Consider the following 18,219-nt stretch of genomic DNA (forward strand, 5'->3'; position numbering starts at 1 on the left):
AAGCAGTCAAGCATACTGTCGTTTTTCAAGCCTTCCACATCAGCCACAGCAGACGACGAAACTCGACCTTCGACATTGAGGCAGGCAGACATAGAAGAAGGTGACCTGCCTGCCCTGATGGAAACAGACGACGATGAGATGACACCCCAGTCTCCTCTACCTCCCACCACCCCAGCCTCCGACGACTCAGCCTAACACACCATCATCAGTGTCCTCACTGTCTTCTCGATTCAGTAAGTGAAACTACACTGGACGTACATTATTTCTACTTTATAAAGGCTGTGTATTTTTATGTGTTATAGGGTAGCTTCATAGCTTAAAGGTTATTGGAAAGAGTGCTTCCGCCGGGAGCAATTGCGCCGTGTGTTTTTGCCGCGAGTACTGCCGAGAGCGCTTGCGTGAGATTTTCGCTGCGGTGGACAGCGCTGCAATAATTGTAGAAAAGTATCCCTACATTATATAGGCTGTGTATTTATCAAATCATTCCTGCTTTTACTCTATGTTACTGTTATTTTAGGTTTTGTGTGTTATTTGACATGATTTGGTAGGTTATTTTTTGGGTCTGCGAACGCTCACAAATTTTTCCCATATAAATAAATGGTAATTGCTTCTTCACTTTACGACATTCGGCTTATGAACTGTTTCATAGGAACGCTCTACCTTCGAATAGCGGGGGAAACCTGTACTGAAATGTTCCCACAACCAATGGACGCACTTTCAAGGATTCTTCATCTCATGTTCTCAATATTTATTGCTTATTTATTTATTATTATTGTTTATTTTTGTATTTGTACAGTTTGATCTCTTTTGCATACTGGTTGAATGTCTAAGTTGGTGAGGTCTTTCATTAATTCTGTTATGGTTATTATTCTATGGATTTATTGAGATGCTCACAAGAAAAGGAATCTCAGGGTTGTATATGATGACTTATAAATGTACTTGGATGATAAATTTTTTGAACTTTGGATAATAAAGTAGTGTTCATGGGTCATTGGACTGTTCAGGTGGCTAGTAAAAGTGACAGGAACACTTTTTTCTGTACCGTGTCAGTGTTAAGAGCCTGGATGCACTGCTTGGCTGCTGGTGAAGGCAGATTCAATCTGAAAGTAGAGAGTTTACAGGGTTTAGAAGAGAGGATGGGACTTTGGGATAGGCAGGACGAGCTCTTACATGGCACTGAGGTGCACCCAATAAACTTCTGGTAAGATGGCAATGTATTTGGTCGCAGTGGCTTCTACAGGGTTTACAAAAGGTGCTCTGTCATATTTGAACATATTTTTAATTATCACAAGACTCTGCTGAATGTTAAGGATCTAGAATACTGTAAGTCTACCCCATCAGTGAGTTGCTCGCTTGCAGAGAATACCGTAAATTCTGGTGGATAAGCTGAGAACTTAGCCCCAAATTTTGGTCCTAAAATCAGGGGGTCGGCTTATACAGAGGGTGCCAACTTTGGAAAAACGAATACACGAAAGACAGGTCGTATTTATTGGTTGTTTTTGAGTCAAATCCGTTCCACTGTCGACACATGAATTCTTTGAATGGTTTGTTTAAGCTGACATCTAGTGGTCAGAGCACAGACATCAAACCACCGGGGATGACTGAAATGTCCATATTTTCAGCCTTCAATGCTGCTTTTGTCTCACCTGACAAATGCGCTTTGAAAATGTCCCAGACAAGTAGCGACTTTTCCTTCCTGAAACCTTAAGGATGTCAACACCACACCTCTGAACCTACTTAAGTAACCTGCTTCATCCATCCAGCAGCATTCTTGAACGTAATCAACAACACTCTGCGGGAATTTTCTGAGCAATCTTTGTTTTTAGTCTCAACACAAGATCATGTCTATTCATCAATCGGGTGCATCAATTTCACATAGTTTTGAAATTTTCTCTGACCTCACGGTGTTTCTCGGCCCGTATCAACGCCTGAACTCGTAACATTTCTCTGGTAACAATGTATCCTGACGATCGCTGGTGATTCACCCACTCTAAAACTTTTTCTTCCAGTTCTGGCCACTGGTATGTTTTCCTGCAGTTTGCACATTTTGTCTTTGGCATTTCCCTCAGTGCATCCTCTGCCTTTCTCCACTCTCTCACTTGTTTCTCATTTACACTAAACTTCTTAGCAGCTGCAGAATTATTCGTTCCTTTAGCAAAATCAACAACCTTCAGCTTGAAGCCAGCATCATATCGCACTTGTTTTAATCTTTTGTACATGGTGGTCACAAACTCAATACTGAGTACACGTACTGATCCCGCTATCCCGTGTTATGTTTTAATGAGATTACGATGGTTTCACGGGGGTTACATTTCAGAGGATTCTTTTCCTTTGGAAACCTAATCCAAAATTTGATTCCCTGATTTATTTATTAACAATTCGTTTATAACACTCTACAAAGTGTAGGCCTGTTTTCTTAGCAGGTATTGGTTCACAAAATTTCCAGATTCCAGATCTGGCAAAGCTGAGTGCCGGCATGTGAGAACTTGTGATCTTTTTTGGTTAGATCAAAAACCTCTACAGAAGGGGCCGGCTTATACAAAGGTAACATGAAAAAGTCACTTTTTTAACCTTGAAAATGGAGGGTTGGCTTATACTCCGAGTCGGCTTATACTCCAGAATATATGGTATGAAGGAGTTTTTTTTATCGTGATGTTGTCCAAGTTGAAGAAGGCTTACAGTCTATTAGCGAATGGCCATCTTAAGTCATTTTTCTTGTGATTGCAAGACCCTTTAGAATATTGTTAACGAGGAATCCTGCAAGTTTGACTCACTGATTCACTGTGAGCAGGAGCAGATGGAGGAGGAGCTCTATGACCTCGGTTGTAGCAAGGACTAGACCTCAAGCCACAATGTCGCCCATTTACAGCTGTCAGGAGAAAGGTGTCAAAGCTGGCGAGCTCCACCACGGGCAGTGTGGCACGCATCCAGGCTGCAGTCAGTGCTTCTCCACCTCCATTGTTCTCTCGGCAGAAGGGCTGCCTGCAGGTTTTGGAGCATTCAGTTGGACAAGCCACTGTGTCACCTGCTTACAGCCGCTGGGAGAGAGGCATTGGAGAAGATGCGCTACACCCGGATGCAGCATCCGGGCTGCGTTCGCTCGACAGAACAGTGGACTCAGGGTCTGGGCTGTGTACATAGATATTTTGCGTGATTGTATTGCTGTTATGCTATATGTGGTTACTATCCTGTATGTGCGAGGAGTAGGCCTCAAGCTGTGGTGTCGCCTGTTTACCGCTGCCGGGAGAGAGGAGTGCGAACTGGTCTGTTCCCTCGGGTGGGGGGGTGTGGTGCGGCATCCAGGCTGAAATCAGTGCACCCCCCACCCCCCCAGTGTTTGCTGGGCACAAGGCAAACTGCTGTAGTCTTCTGCAGATTTTGGTGGTGTTGGATGGTTTGAATTTGGACTCTTTTATTGATGGCTGCATCTTTCTATCTTACACCTGCTATGGGTACTTTGTGCTGTTTGTGACTGTTGGTACTGTGTTTTACATACACATACACATACAGGTTTCCCCCGCTATCCGAAAGTAGAGCATTCCTATGAGACTGTTTGTAAGCCGAAATGTAAAGCGAGGAGGCAATTACCAGTCATTTATATGGGAAAAATTTCTGAGCGTTCCAAGACCCAAACAATAACCTACCAAATCATACCAAATAACACATAAAATCTAACATAACACAAACATATAGTAAAAGCAGGATGATATGATAAATATACAGCATATATAAAGTAGAAATATTGTATATATCTTATCAAAATCGGGAAGCCAGCGAGCCAAAATCGATTTGGAGAAAATAAATCAGCATGTACACGCATGCGCAAACAACTGCCCGCACAAGGCTTCACTGTCATTGTGGTCTTCCTCGGGGTAAGCACACGTATAAAGTGGGCGTCTTTTTTTTGTGAAAGCGGAAATCCTCTTTGGTTAGCGAAAACAGGTACTAATGTAGGTCTTCGGTAACAGCGAGCTGTTGTAAAGCGAACGTTCGGGAAACGGGGAGTGAGTGTGTGTGTGTGTGTGTGTGTGTGTGTGTGTGTGTGTGTGTGTGTGTGTGTGTGTGTGTGTGTGTGTGTGTGTGTGTGTGTGTGTGTGTGTGTGTGTGTGTGTGTGTGTGTGTGTGTGTGTGTGTGTGTGTGTGTTCTAGCACTGAATTTGTAATAAAGATATTTTGTAAAAAAAATAGCAATGTTATCTTGTTTGGCTCTGTTCATGAGTATTCATATATGGTTGAAGGACAATTAAACTTGAATTAAAAGGCCTCCTTTTGTTACTCTATGGTGCTTTCAGGTTATTGCTGAATATACACTGAAATCAGAATGCAGCAAAAACTGGAAAAATGAAGAATCCCCAGAGTAACTACGTGTATCCACATTTAACTGTAAATGCTCAATCTCTGAATGATCCTCAGCCCAACATATTGTTACAATCACAAAGAAAGCACGCCAGCACCTATGTTTCACTAGGAGTTTGAGGAGCTTTGGAATGTCACCAGAAGGTTTCTCAGATTTCTACAGATGTATAGGGAAAAACATTCTCACAACCTAGGACAGAGACTCCACTGCACAGGATCACAAAAAGCTGCAGTGCTTGTAAGCTCAGTCAGCTCCATCATAGCCTCCACAACATCAACAAAATCTTCAAAAGGCAGTGCTTGAAGAAGGCGGCATCCATCATTAAGGAGCCTCACCATCCAGAACGTGCCTTCTTCTCATTACTACAATCAGGGAGGAGGTACCAGAGTCTGAAGACACACACACCCAATGTTTTAGGAACAGCTTTTCCCTTCCACCATCACATTTCTGAATGGTCCATAATTATGAGCTCACTATTTTGCTCTCTTTTCATACTTTATTTATGTTTCTTATTGTAATATAGTCATTTTTACGTATTACGTTGTACTGCTGAAACAAAACAAAGAATTTTGCACAGTACAGTAACAATATTGCACTGTATTGCTGCAGCAAAAAAAAATCAAATTTCATGACATGGGTGATGATAAACCTGATTCTGATATGGGTCTCCAGAAATATAGAAACATAGAAAACCTACAGCCAGACAGGCCCTTCAGCCCACAGAGTTGTGCTGAATCTGTCCCTACCTTAGAAATTACTAGGCTTACCCATAGCCCTATATTTTTCTAAGCTCCATGTACCAATCCAAAAGTCTCTTAAAAGACCCTATCGTATCCGCCTCCACCACCGTTGCCGGCAGCCCATTCCACGCACTCACCACTCTCTGTGTAAAAAGCTTAACCCTGACATCTCCTCTGTACCTACTCCCCAGCACCTTAAACCTGTGTCATCTTGTGGTAACCATTTCAGCCCTGTGAAAAAGCCTCTGACTATCCACACGATCAATGCCTCGCATCATCTTATACACCTCTATCAGGTCACCTCTCATCCTCCGTCGCTCCAAGGAAAAAAGGCCGAGTTCACCCAACCTATTCTCATAAGGCATGCTCCCCAATCCAGCCAACATCCTTGTAAATCTCCTCTGCACTCTTTCGATGGTTTCCACATCCTTCCTGTATTGAGGCGACCAGAACTGAGCACAGTACTCCAAGTGGGGTCTGACCCAGGTCCTATATAGCTGCAACATTACTTCTCGGCTCCTGAATTCAATTCCATGATTGATGAAGGCCAATACACCATATGCCTTCTTAACCACAGAGTCAATCTGCGCAGCTGCTTTCAGCATCCTATAGACTTGGACCCCAAGATCCCTCTGATCCTCCACACTGCCAAGAGTCCTACCATTAATACTATATTCTGGCATCATATTTGATCTCTCTATTGTGGACTGAGAGTGGGAAGGGAGCAGGGAAAAAGGAATCATGGTTGGGAAAAGGGAAAAGAAGAGGGGAGGGAGCAGGAAACACAAGAGACAATCGATAATGATCAATAACCAATTGTCTGGAATAAAATGACTTTGCCTGGTGCCTCATGACTGGGTGTGTCTCCATCTGCACCCCCCTCCCCCTACCCATGGCATTCCTTCTCTGACATCTGTCAAACACCCCTCCCGTGGCGCTCCAGCCTCGTCATTCCCAACATCTTTTGCTCCCACCAGGTTTACAAGCTCACTCTCTGCTCCATGTTGACAAATACAGTACTGTGCAAAAGTCTTAGATACCCTATTGCCTTAGGCATTTGCACAGTACTGTATGTTAATCATATAAATTTAATTCTGATTCTGAATTTACTTAGCTGAGGCAATCAGTGCTTCTCTGCCCAAAATCTAAGCCATTGTTTTTTTTAATAAAAGTTTTACATGGTGATCAGTATTGCTCACATGAGAACTCATTCTCTATATTTGGCAGAGATGTAGAAAATGAGTCCGACAACAACATTCGGCAAATCCAGCAAGAAGCTCACAGAGTGTTTCGGTCACGTCGACACATTAGTGAAGATTTGGAGACTACAGATATTCGGGATGGCGGTGATGTAAGAAATCCAAAAACAGTTTCTCTTTATAGTGCATGTAAATCAGTGAGTCTGATATTAACTGTGCTCAATATTTACTTCACCTTCAGTATGCACCTTCTAAAGACATTTTTTATTTATTGAGATATAGCATGGAGTAGGCCCTTCTGGTCCTTTAAGCTGTGCCACCCAGTAAACCCTCAATTTAGTCCTAGCCTAATCACGGGACAATTTACAATGACCAATTAACCTACCAACTAGTACATCTTTGGACTGTGGGAGGAAACCCACGTGGTCATGTGTAGAACATACAAACTCCTTACAAGCAGCAGTGGGAATTGAACATGAGCCACCTGTACTGTAAAGTGATGTGCTAACCGCTACTCTATCATGCTGCCAGGTAGTTAACATTAGTTAAGCATAAGTCTCGGTATGTTCTGCCCCAACCACTCACTTCCCAACAAGTGAAAGGCAAAGTAAAATTAATTGTATGATAATTTATAGGTGTAACATTTTAAAATGTTGAATTAAATTGTTCCTAATTAAAAAAGAGGCTGAGAGATGGAAATATTATTATAGGCTGACTGCAGATGGGAATCCCTTTTATAATTAAGATTTTTCATGTTAAAAATCTTTTTGCATTTAAATATGAATTAACGTAGAATATTCCATTTTGTAACATAAATGCCACTTTCACAAACTCTGGATAATAACAGCATAGAGAGGACTGTTAAGACTGCTCTTTTTTTCATGTCCATTTTAGACAACGTGGCAACCATGTTAACCTCCAGGTAATCATCACTGTATATTTCTAATCAACTTGATGGATTATTTTTATTTCAATAACCTCATCAGTGGCAAAGCTGAACAACAAAGCTGTCCAACCAGAAAGATGAGAAATCAATAGCTTGCGTTAATGTGGTGTTTTTATGACCCGATGATGTCGGAAAGCCAATGAGGTGTAGACATCGGTGGAAGGTAGAAAATGTGACAGCCAATTTGTACCAGTTGTTTGAAAGATAAATATTGACCAGGGCATGGGAGAAAGCTCCTCTGTTGTTCCCAGTGGCGTTATGAGGTCTCTTAAATCACTTGAGGGGACGGCAGGCTTAATGGGTTTAATTTCTCATTTGAAAAATGGCAAGCCAAGTATTACACTCGGTTACCAGGATGGCTTGAACGCCTGTATTCTTGAGTCAGCAATATCATGGAGAATCCCACCCACCCTGCTCATGGACTGTTTGTCCCACTCCCATCAGGGAGGAGGCTATACAGCATCCATGCCAGAACCACCAGACTCATAAACAGTTACTTCCCTTAAGTGGTAAGGCTGATCCACACCTCCACTCACTGACCAAACACACCACCACTACGACTTTATCATTTCCTGTCGGAATCACCTTATGTACAGACACTCCTGTATCAAGTGTCACTTTAACAACATACAATCAGTTTAGGTATATAAGCTATCTTATGTATTTTTGCCTATTGTATTTTTTTATTATTGTGTTCTTTATCTTACTGTGCTTTTTATGTGCTGCATCAGATCCGGAGTAACAAAGATTTTGTTCTCCTTTACCCTTGTGTACTGGAAATGACATTAAACAATTTTGAATGTTGAGTAGATTTAGAAGATTAGATAAGTAATTAAGGTATGAGATGGAAGTCTGAATGTTCTGTGAGCTGACTCATTGTTCTTTCAGTACTATTGAAACTCAGAGTTTTAATCTCTTCTGCATGCAGTTCACCAAGATAGGCAACACCTATCATCAGAAATGAATAGTTGTTCAGCAAAAGCTAAACCCACAGAGCATGTTTTTCTCCAGATATCACAAACAGCGTCACCAAGTGGTCACAGTTCAAACATCCTGGGCGTATCTACCAAATAAATTCATTATATTTAAGGCTGGCTGACTAACAGTGCCCTGGGACAACAGGGTAGTGATAAGATTGCGGGAGTTTCTTTATCTCTGTGAGACACGCCAACCTGATAGGTTGAGACTTGCATAGAAAATTTATAGGAAACCATCGTGGTTAAACCGGAAGTTATACCCATGCTAGCATTTCTGTAGTTTGATGAAGTTGAGGCCAAGATAGGACTGAAAAAGAGAAGCATTGTACAGTTTTGAAGGGCCGAGAGAGAGTTTGGAGAAAAAAAATGCGTTTCCTCCGATTCTGTAAAGCTGGAGTATAATTTTAATATTAGAGCTGGTTCATTTGAAATTAAATCAGAAAGTATTTTTTTCACACAGGTAAGTGTGAATGTGACAACGAAAATCTAGGATGGTAAATTGTCATATTTAATGATGAGGTTGTGGGACTAATGAAAAGAAGGGATGTGAGAGTGGACTGTATCCAACTACAAAGGGTAAACTATTAAAGGGGGGGGGGTGGTTAATCCTTATGCAATCTATTATTTTGTGTTTTAAATTTGTAATTAATTTAGATCACTTTGTAAAGATCTGTTCTCACTTTTGGCATGAAAGAGTCTTTTTTTGTTGATCAGTATCAAAAAAAGCCAAATTAAATCCATTATGATTCAATGTTGTAAAACAATAAAACATAAAAACTTCCGGGGCGATGTGAATACTTTTTATAGGCACTGTATATGATAACATATACATACTTTAATAAATTGACTTTGAACTTGAGTCTTGTGTTTTCTGTACTGCACTGTACTTCCTGCGAATGCTATAGAATATTTCAGAAACATTTAGCTTTAAATTTGGAGAATATTTGTGATATGTTATCACCAAGTATTGTTTATATGTTTTGTTGTACAGCTATGGGAAACCATCTCTGAAGAATCTTTTCTTGATGCCGATCAACTCTTCCAACCCTTACCCCCTGCTACCACTCCACCCAGTGCATCAGAGAGCAGCCAACCAGACCTCTCTGATGAGCTGAACAGGAGATTGCAAGTTACTTCAGAGTCAAACGGGGAAGAAATTGGTCCACATCCTGTGAGTATCTGTCACTTCAGCAACAGAATTTTGTCCAAATCTGTCACATTATTCACCAATTTTTTTATTTTGCAAAATCACTTGTCAAAACACACTTCTCTTTTTTGTTTTAACTCTGGAATTCATAAACAGAAAAGTAGGTTCAGTACCATTTCCATGCAGATATTTGTTGGTAATGCAGCTCATTGGGTCATGCTGATAATTTTGCTGGATTTTTGTACAATGGCCTGAAGTCCATGTTTTTTTTCAGAGCTTCAAAATTAATAATGTCTACATAATTTGAAGTTGAGATATTTCATAATGTACAACTTTGAAATTAATTTCACAGACCAAGAGATGCCAATATTGAAATTTTTATCGAAACACCTTACTTCTTTATCAAGTTTATAACTGTCAAGAAGCGGGTATGGTGTTGCCTTGCAGATACCACATGGAGCTGACAGATCGTGTGGGAACCATAAGTGTTTGATAGTCCACATCACACAGGCGTTGTTTGCTGTTTCATGAAAAAAATTATGAAAAACTCTAATCAGCTGTAGTTACTTAATAAATTTATCTCTTCAACAAATGTTATCATTTCATAAAAAACATGGTTAGGCCACCCATGATGTCTTTGACAGGCGGAGCAAGAAAAAAACCATGCAATGTCCCATTCCTGCTCCTTTTTTCATTCCTTTTCCTTAAGGTTTCCAAGTTTGTGGAAGATGTTTGAAAAGTTAAGTTATTTTTGTAATTCTAAGAGTGGTTGGCATTGCAGAATGCTTTGTATTTATGAAGCTGCTTCTGTAGTTCTAAGTATATCAATAATAATTGCACCTTATGAATGATTTATTTTTCAAATCCATGCACACTTGCATAAAGCTCCTTTGAACAATGTAAACTACTGAACAGAAATGGTGAAATTGAGAACAGAATCAAAGCTGTTCTTGTGTTAATGTGGTGTATTTATGGATCATACACCTGTCTCTTTTTTATGCTTTTACGTTTGCAATATTTTAAATGTAACATCAGAATAAGAAAGTACATATTATCCATTCAGTGGAAGTAAACAGCACTGGCAAAGCTACCATTTTTAAAGAGTTTTCTTAAGGAAATGGTAGTGATATGGATATTCTTCAAGATAAACCGAAGACTTCACAATGTTGTAGAAGTCTGTAAATCTGCTGTTTGGTGTGTGGAGGAATACTTCAAGTATGTTGTTTAGATCAGTAGTCATTTCCCTTTTCATGCAGAATTTAAGTTATCAGGATATTGATTTTTGAGGTAACTGACATTGTTTTGACAGATAATAAATAAGATCACAAGACATAGGAGCAGAATTAGATTATTTGCCTCATTGAATCTGTTCCACCATTCCATTGTGGCTGATAAATTATCCCTCTCAACCCCATTCTCCTTGCCTTCTCCCTGTAAACTTTGACTCCCTGACTAGTCAAGAACCTATTAACCACCTCTTTAAATATACCGAATGACTTGGCCTCCACAGCCATATGAGGCAATGAATTCTACAGATTTTCCACACTCTGGCTAAAGAAATTCCTCTGCATATCTGTTATAAATTGACTTTTCGTTATTCTGAGGCTTATTCTTTTTATTCTTTACTCTGGTCCTAGATTCCCCCGTTATACAGAACATCCTCTCCTAGTCCAGTCTATCTAGGCCTTTCAATATTCGATAGGTTTCAGTGAAATTCCCCCTCATACTTCTGAACTCCAGTGAGCGTAGACCCAGAGCCATCAAATGCTCCTCATATGTTATCTAGCCAACAGCTTAATCTCAACAGCAGCACTGTCTAGCTGACAGTTTATGAGTGAACATACTTCTCCTGTGTTAATCCCCAGCCCACCATTGAGCACATATACATGGATCGCTGTTGCAGGAAAGCAGCATCTATCATCAAGGACACCCACCACCCAGGTCATGCTCTCTTCTTGTTGCTGCCATCAGGAAGAAGGTACAGGAGCACTTAGGACCCATACCAGCAAGTTCAGGAACAGCTATCACCCCTCAATCATCAGGCTGTTGAGCTAGTCAGGATAACTTCACACAATTTCACTTGTCCCATCACTGAACTGTTCACACAAACTATGGGCTCACTTTCAAGGACTCTTCATCTCATCTTCTTTTTCCTTCTTTCTTTATTTGTTTGTTTATTTATTTATTAATTATTGTTGTTATTTCTTTTTGTATTTGCACAGTTTGTTGCCTTCCGCACAGTGGCTGGCTGTCCGTGTTGTTGGGGTGAGGTCTTGCATTGATTCTATTGTGCTTCTTGGATTTACTGTGAATGACAGCAAGAAATAAATCTCACAGTTGTATATGGTGACACAAATGTACTTCGATAATAAATTTACTTTAAACCTTCAGGTAAGGGTCTGAAGGCAGAAACAAATGGTGCAGAAACAGTGAGTTGGAAGGGCAGTTAGGAATGATAGTGTTTGCAAACAATCTGTTTCCCTTATGGAGGCCAAGTCATTCAGGGCATCAAAGGTTACGGCGATTATGGGTTGACAAGGGTAATAAATCAGCCATGCTGGAACGGCAGAGCGGACTCATTGAGCAGAATTATGGTATTGTACATCTGATGATAGAAATTGCAGATTTGGATCCTGCAGGACTGAAACAGAGTGGTTTATTAGTTTGGTTACTCCAGTAAAAGAGGCAGTTTGTAACTGAAGCTATAATATTGTTAATTGAAAATTTTGTAACCAACTTCACGTTACTTCTTGCATTTCCCAGAGTGAATCTCTTGCAAGGATACGTTCCTATAGTGCGACAGATGGTATTGAAGGTGAACCTCCAGCCTCAACGGTAAATACTTTTGGGTGAATCTCCTGTGCCTCTCTGTTGATTACTTTAACTTTATTACTTTCTTGCAAGACCTTTGCTTTAACGCTATTTCATAGCTTATACTGGCTTTCTTTCTCTTATCTATCCCAAGTGTGCGAATAAATACTAATACAAAATGAAACCCATGTGGATGCTGGAGCTGAATTAGAAGTTGAAAATACTTGGTCAGGTCAGACAATACCTGTAGAGAGAGTAATGTTGGTTTCAGACCTGGAACATTAACCATATTTCATCCCTGCTCATCTCGCCTGTAGTTCTTGGGAATTTGTAAATGTGTTTTGCTATTTGAATTATTTCCATAAAACCTTGACAAACTATTGTAAAGCTTTTTATGGAAATTCTTCCCAAGTTCACATCGTGTTGTGTAAGTCTGTAAATCCACGGTTTGCTGTGCAGAAATAATTCCTATGTAGGTTGAGGCATATTTGTAGTACATTGTTTAGATCAGTAGTCATTTCTCCTTTTTGGTGAATTGAAGGTATCAGGATATTGATCCCTGAGGTGCCGTACATTGTTTTTGACAGATTATCTAGGCAGCAGCCGAACCTCAACAGCAGCAACATCCAGCTGAATCCGTTACTTGGTTCTGCACTCAGGTGTGTCTGCACATATGTGAGAGGCGACTCAGGCTTCCCCATAAAGAATGTGCAGATGCACTTCAGTCCGGAACCAAGGTGGTTTCAGTGACAACAATAAAACTCCAATGATCTGCATCCTCTGGACGTCAGTGATGCTGGTTGACAGATTTTCAGCACTCTGGATATCGCTTTTCTTACAGCAACACATTTTTATCAATATTACGCTGGAGAGAACAGGCGGAGTTTTAATGAGACGGTGAAGCTGACCCACAAACTGGGTCGAGCAGAGGTTTGTTAAGCCAACCTTTGTTGTGCCGTGGAGCCTCACCATTGACCGAGGGGTCTGTGGACCCCAGGCTGGGAGTCCCTGGTGTAAAGGGAATGTGCGAAGGAGAGCTTTCAGCTGGTCAAAAATGCAAGTGCTGCAGAATGTGACACATACTCCAAACACCAGCAAGCTGTCCAGACCCTGGCACCCTGCCCACGTTCCTGACTAACGGTGTCCTGACCCCGATTTTAGCTGTGCACCCAGTCCACAAACCCTTAGACACGGCATGGACCTCTGAACAGCAGATACACAGATAACGAGGATCTAATGACCGGGGCAGATGCCAAACCATTGATACTGCTGAACAAATAGATTCCGGACGATCAGAGTTTTACTGAAAGATAGGAAGTTTAGTTTTACTTGTCATGTGCCCATTGAAATGCTTCATTTTGCATCAAATGAAATCAGTGAGGATTGTGCTAGGCAGCCCACAAGTGGTGCTATGCTTCAGGCACCAGTATAGCATGTCCACAATTCAGTAACTCTAACCATAGATCTTCTGGATCGCGGGAGGAAGCCAGAGCACCAGGAGGAATCCCATGTGGTCACGGGGAGAACGTATAAACTTCTGACAGGAAACAGAGGGAATTCAACACTCATCTTACAACCATCACTGTAAAGTGTTGTGCTTACCTCTCGACAATAGTTCTGCCCCCTTCGTTAATATGCCGCTGCTTGTTCTGTCACTGGGCTTCATTTGGGATCTATTGGAGGGCCTTGATATTTTTGAAGATGTTGGAATCATCTTGGCTTGTTGGAATTTATGCCATCCAAACTGATGTAAGATTGCATTGAATTTAACTGGGGTTGGAATTGGGTTGTTTACAAAGGAAAAGGGAAGATTCAGATTTCATGTTCATTTATTTATCACATGTACATCAAAACATACGGTTAACTGCGTCTTTTGTGTTAACAACCGTTGCAACCTAGTGATGCGCTGGAGCCAGCTGCAAGTGTCACCACACATCCCATCGCCAACATAGCTTACCCGCAATGCTGGGCAGGGCATCACAGGACACACCGAGCAGCAAAACAAGCCCCACTACTCCCTTCTCCCCCACACAGACGCAGTCCTCTAATCCCTGGACAGGCCGCCTCTGGCCTCTAGCGTTCCAGCAGATTGGCAGACATTGGATGCAGGCCCCAGACCTCCACCCATCGGACCTCGTCTTCTGGAGTTCTGGTCATTTATTCTAAATTTTGGTTTGTATAGTGTTGATTTTTCTTTTTTTGATTTTTAACAATTTTTTATTTCAATTATTTACATTTTCAATAGGATTTGTGTTGTTTTTGAATGTCAAATATGTAAAAATTGTTTAAATTAGGGACAGCTTTCTCAGCTGTTAAAGCTTCACTCCTGGGTTTGCCTTTCTCTCAGCACCTGGTGGCGGGGGGGGGGGGGTGTTAATGCAGTGATTGAGACTCTGTGTTCGACTACATGAAGCCTGCTCACCAACCAGCCCTCACTGATAGCAGGTCAGCAAAAGCATGCCTTTGGTTTAGTTTAGCAACAGTAAATATTTGGCACATATCTGGCTCATATAAGTACAGGTACACAGAGCGAAGGTGACATTTCCAGCCACATCCAGCCCAATCTACTCCGTTAAAGCATAATTGCCTTTATTTTAGAGATTCTAGCATGGATAGAAGATACAGCAAGGAAAGATTCTAGCATGGATAGAAGATACAGCAAGGAAAGATTCTAGCATGGATAGAAGGTTGGCTGATATGCAGGGTGCAAAGAGTGAGAGTAAAAGGGGCCATTTCTGGTTGGCTACCAGTGACTAGTGGTGTTCCACAGGGGTTGGTGTTGGGACCCTTTCTTTTCACATTATCTATCGATGATTTAGATGATGGAATTGATGGTTTTGTGGCCAAGTTTGTGGATGATACAAAGACAGGTGTAGGGGCAGGTAATGTTGGGGAAACAGGGAGTCCAGTGTAGGAAATTGGCAGATGGAATATGATGTAGGGAAGTACATAATCAGTCACTTTGCTAGAAGGAATAAAGGTGCAGACTGTTTTATAAACAGGAAGAAAATTCAAAACTCAGATGTGAAAAGGGACTTGGGAGTCCCCGTGCAGGATTCGCTAAAGGTTAACATGCAGCTTGAGTCAGAGGTGAGGAAGCCAAATGCAATGTAAGCTTTCATTTCAAGAGGACTAGAATAAAAAAGCAAGAATGTATACTGAGGTTTTATAAGGCATAGGTCAGAACACTCTTGAAATATTGTGAGAGTTTTGGGCCCCTTATCTAAGAAAAGATGTGCTGGCACTGGAGAGAGTCCAGAGGAGGTTCACAAGAATGATTCCAGGAATGAAAAGGTTAACATATGAGGAGCATTTGGTGGTCCTGGGCCTGTACTCACTGGAGTTTAGAAGAACGAGTAGGGGATGGCATTGAAACGTATGGAATATTAAAAGGTTTGGATAGAATGGATGTGGAATTGATGTTTGCTATAGTGGTGGAGTTTAGAGGGCACAGCCTCAGAATAGAGGAACAACCATTTGGAACAGAGATAAAGAGAATTTCCTTAGCCAGAAGATAGTGAATCCGTGGAATTCATTGCCTCAGACAGCATTGTATATGTTTAAAGCTGACGTTGATAGGATCTTGATTAGTCAGGATGTCAAAGGTTACAGGGAGAAGGCAGGAGAATGAGGTTGAGAGGGATAGTAAATCAGCCATGATGGAATGGCAGAGCAGACTCGATGGCACGAATGGCCTAATTCTTCTCCTATGTTTTACGGTCCTCTGGAGGAAACGCACACAATCATGCGGAAAATGTGGCTGGAATTGAACTCAGGTTGCAAGAGATGTAATAGTGTTACACTAACCACGATACCGCCATACTGCCCCATGTAAATTGTTTGTTCAGTAGCTTCGGAGAATCCAAATTGCCTGCTGTGTTTCCTATGTTTCAGCAGAATCCGAATCGGGTTTAATATCACTGGCATATGTCATGGAATTTGTTGTTTTGTGGCAGCAGTACATTGCAATGCATAGTGATAAAAACTAATCTACCGTAAGGAGTATATGTAAAAAAGAAAATTAAGTTAAGTAATGCAAAGAGAGAGGGAAAGTAGGTAGAGTTCATGAAGTCATCGTTCATTCAGAAATCTAATGACAGAATGGAAGAAGCTGTTCCTGAAATGTTGACTGTGTGTCATCAGGCTCCTGTACCTCCTCCCTGATGGTAGCAGTGAAAAGAAGGCATGTCCTGGGTGATGGGGTTCCTTAGTGGTGGATGTTGCCTTTTGAAGGTGTCCTGGATGCTGGGGCGGTGGGGGCTCGTGTCCGTGATGGATCTGGTTGCATTTACAACATTCCCAATCCTGTCCGTGCCAGACGGTGATGCATCCAGTTAGAATGCTCTCCACGGTACATTTGTAGTCTTTGGTGACATACCAAATCTCCTCAAACTCCTAGTGAAATATAGCTGGTGTCTTTGTAATTGCATCAATATGTTGGGCCTAGCATGGACCCTCAGAGATGTTGTCAGCAAGGAACTTGAAAGTGCTCAACTTTTCCACTTCTGATCCCTCAGTGAAAACTGGTGTGTGTTCCTGGGGCTTCCTTTCCCAGAAGTCCAAACTGTATAAACATGATTTCTTCCTCCTTCATGGATGTATTTCATGTTGGAATTTGTGGTCAGAAATTTGGCATGAAGCAGCTCTTAAAATAACTGACTTTTAATAAGTGCTAAGAAACAAAATGTCATTTATTCCACCAGTACTTTTTATGCCGTAATCCCCTTCAGCTGTGTGATATAAAAGTAAAGTTGTGTAACTTTTCAACAACAGCTGCTCGCATTATTCTATCATAGGATGAAGTGAGCATTTGCTGAAAGGCTGGGTGTATGTTTATCCCTGTAATTGTTCATAGATCTGCTTTCATTATGCCTTCCAGACATTTCATAACACAACGCATCTCATATGACCAAAGATTCTAGATTCAAATCTATTTCTTGATACAGTGCAGAATTGGCCACTCTGGCCCTTCGAACCACGCTGCCCAGCAAACCCTAGCATAATCATAGGACAATTTACAATGATCAGCTAACCTACCAACAGGTACATCTTTGGACTGTGGGAGGAAACCAGAGCTCCTGGAGGAAAACCACACAGTCACGGAAAGAACATACAAACAGGACAGTGGCGGGAATTGAACCCGGGTTACCAGTACTGTAAAGCAGTGTGCTATCCACTACACTATTGTTCCGTCCCACATTAAGTGTTATATGTGAGAAGTTATGCTACTGTATCTGTCCACTTATAACTCTTACACATATATATGACCTGGATGAAAACGTAGATGTGTCAGTTTGTAAGTTTGCAAATGATATGAAAATTGGTAGTGTTGATGCAAAAAATACAGTAGTGTCTAGATCAGTTGCAGATATGGGTGGAGAAATGGCAAGATAGAGTTTAACCCTACCAAATGTGAAGTGTTGCAGCTTGGTAGGTCAAATGTCCTTAACTTCTTTGTGTCCAAGTTCGTAGCTCACTGGAAGTGGCTACACAAATTGATAGGGTGGTTTAGAAGGCACATGACATGCTTGCTCTTATTAGTCAAGGCACTGAGTTCAAAAGTCAGCAAGTTATGTTGCAGCTTTATAACTCCCTAATTGGTCACATCTGGAGTATTGCATGCAGTTCTGGTCATCCCATTACAAGGAGGATGTCAAGTCTTTGAAGGCAGAAGAGGTTTTCCAGGATGCTGCCTGGATGTGCTATAATGGGAGATTGGACAAACTTGGGCTCATTTCTCTGGAGTGGCAGAATAGCGCTGTTTCGTTTGGCTGTATTCATCGGTCTTCATATATGGTTGAATGACAATTAAAGTTCAACTCTGAACTCTGAGGCTGAGGGAAGATTTGACAGAGCCTTACAAGATTAGGAGAGGCATTGGTAGAGGCGACAGACAATATCTTTATCCCAGGGTTGAATTCAATACTTTCCTCTTCTGGTGTGCAATGTTTTGCCCAGTGACAACAACATGTGCACACTGAATTTTTAAGTGGAAGTAAACCTGAAGCTGTTCTAAGGACAATAAACCATTCCTCTTTAAGT

General features: G+C 41.3%; 1 protein-coding gene across 18 annotated transcripts in view; it reads left to right on the forward strand.

Moving 5' to 3' along the window:
* Positions 1-18,219, forward strand: part of nedd4l (NEDD4 like E3 ubiquitin protein ligase) — a 418,746-nt gene that overhangs the window by 319,452 nt on the left and 81,075 nt on the right. For 17 of the 18 annotated variants that reach the window (XM_073064158.1, XM_073064157.1, XM_073064163.1 and 14 more), the window contains 3 exons: positions 6,325-6,448; positions 9,211-9,390; positions 12,130-12,201. In XM_073064158.1, the coding sequence (XP_072920259.1) occupies positions 6,325-6,448; positions 9,211-9,390; positions 12,130-12,201 (376 nt within the window). The remainder of the gene's footprint in view (positions 1-6,324; positions 6,449-9,210; positions 9,391-12,129; positions 12,202-18,219) is intronic. The other variant, XM_073064156.1, reaches the window with a different exon arrangement.

Source organism: Hemitrygon akajei, chromosome 13 (assembly GCF_048418815.1).
Source record: "Hemitrygon akajei chromosome 13, sHemAka1.3, whole genome shotgun sequence".
NCBI classification, from domain to species: domain Eukaryota; kingdom Metazoa; phylum Chordata; class Chondrichthyes; order Myliobatiformes; family Dasyatidae; genus Hemitrygon; species Hemitrygon akajei.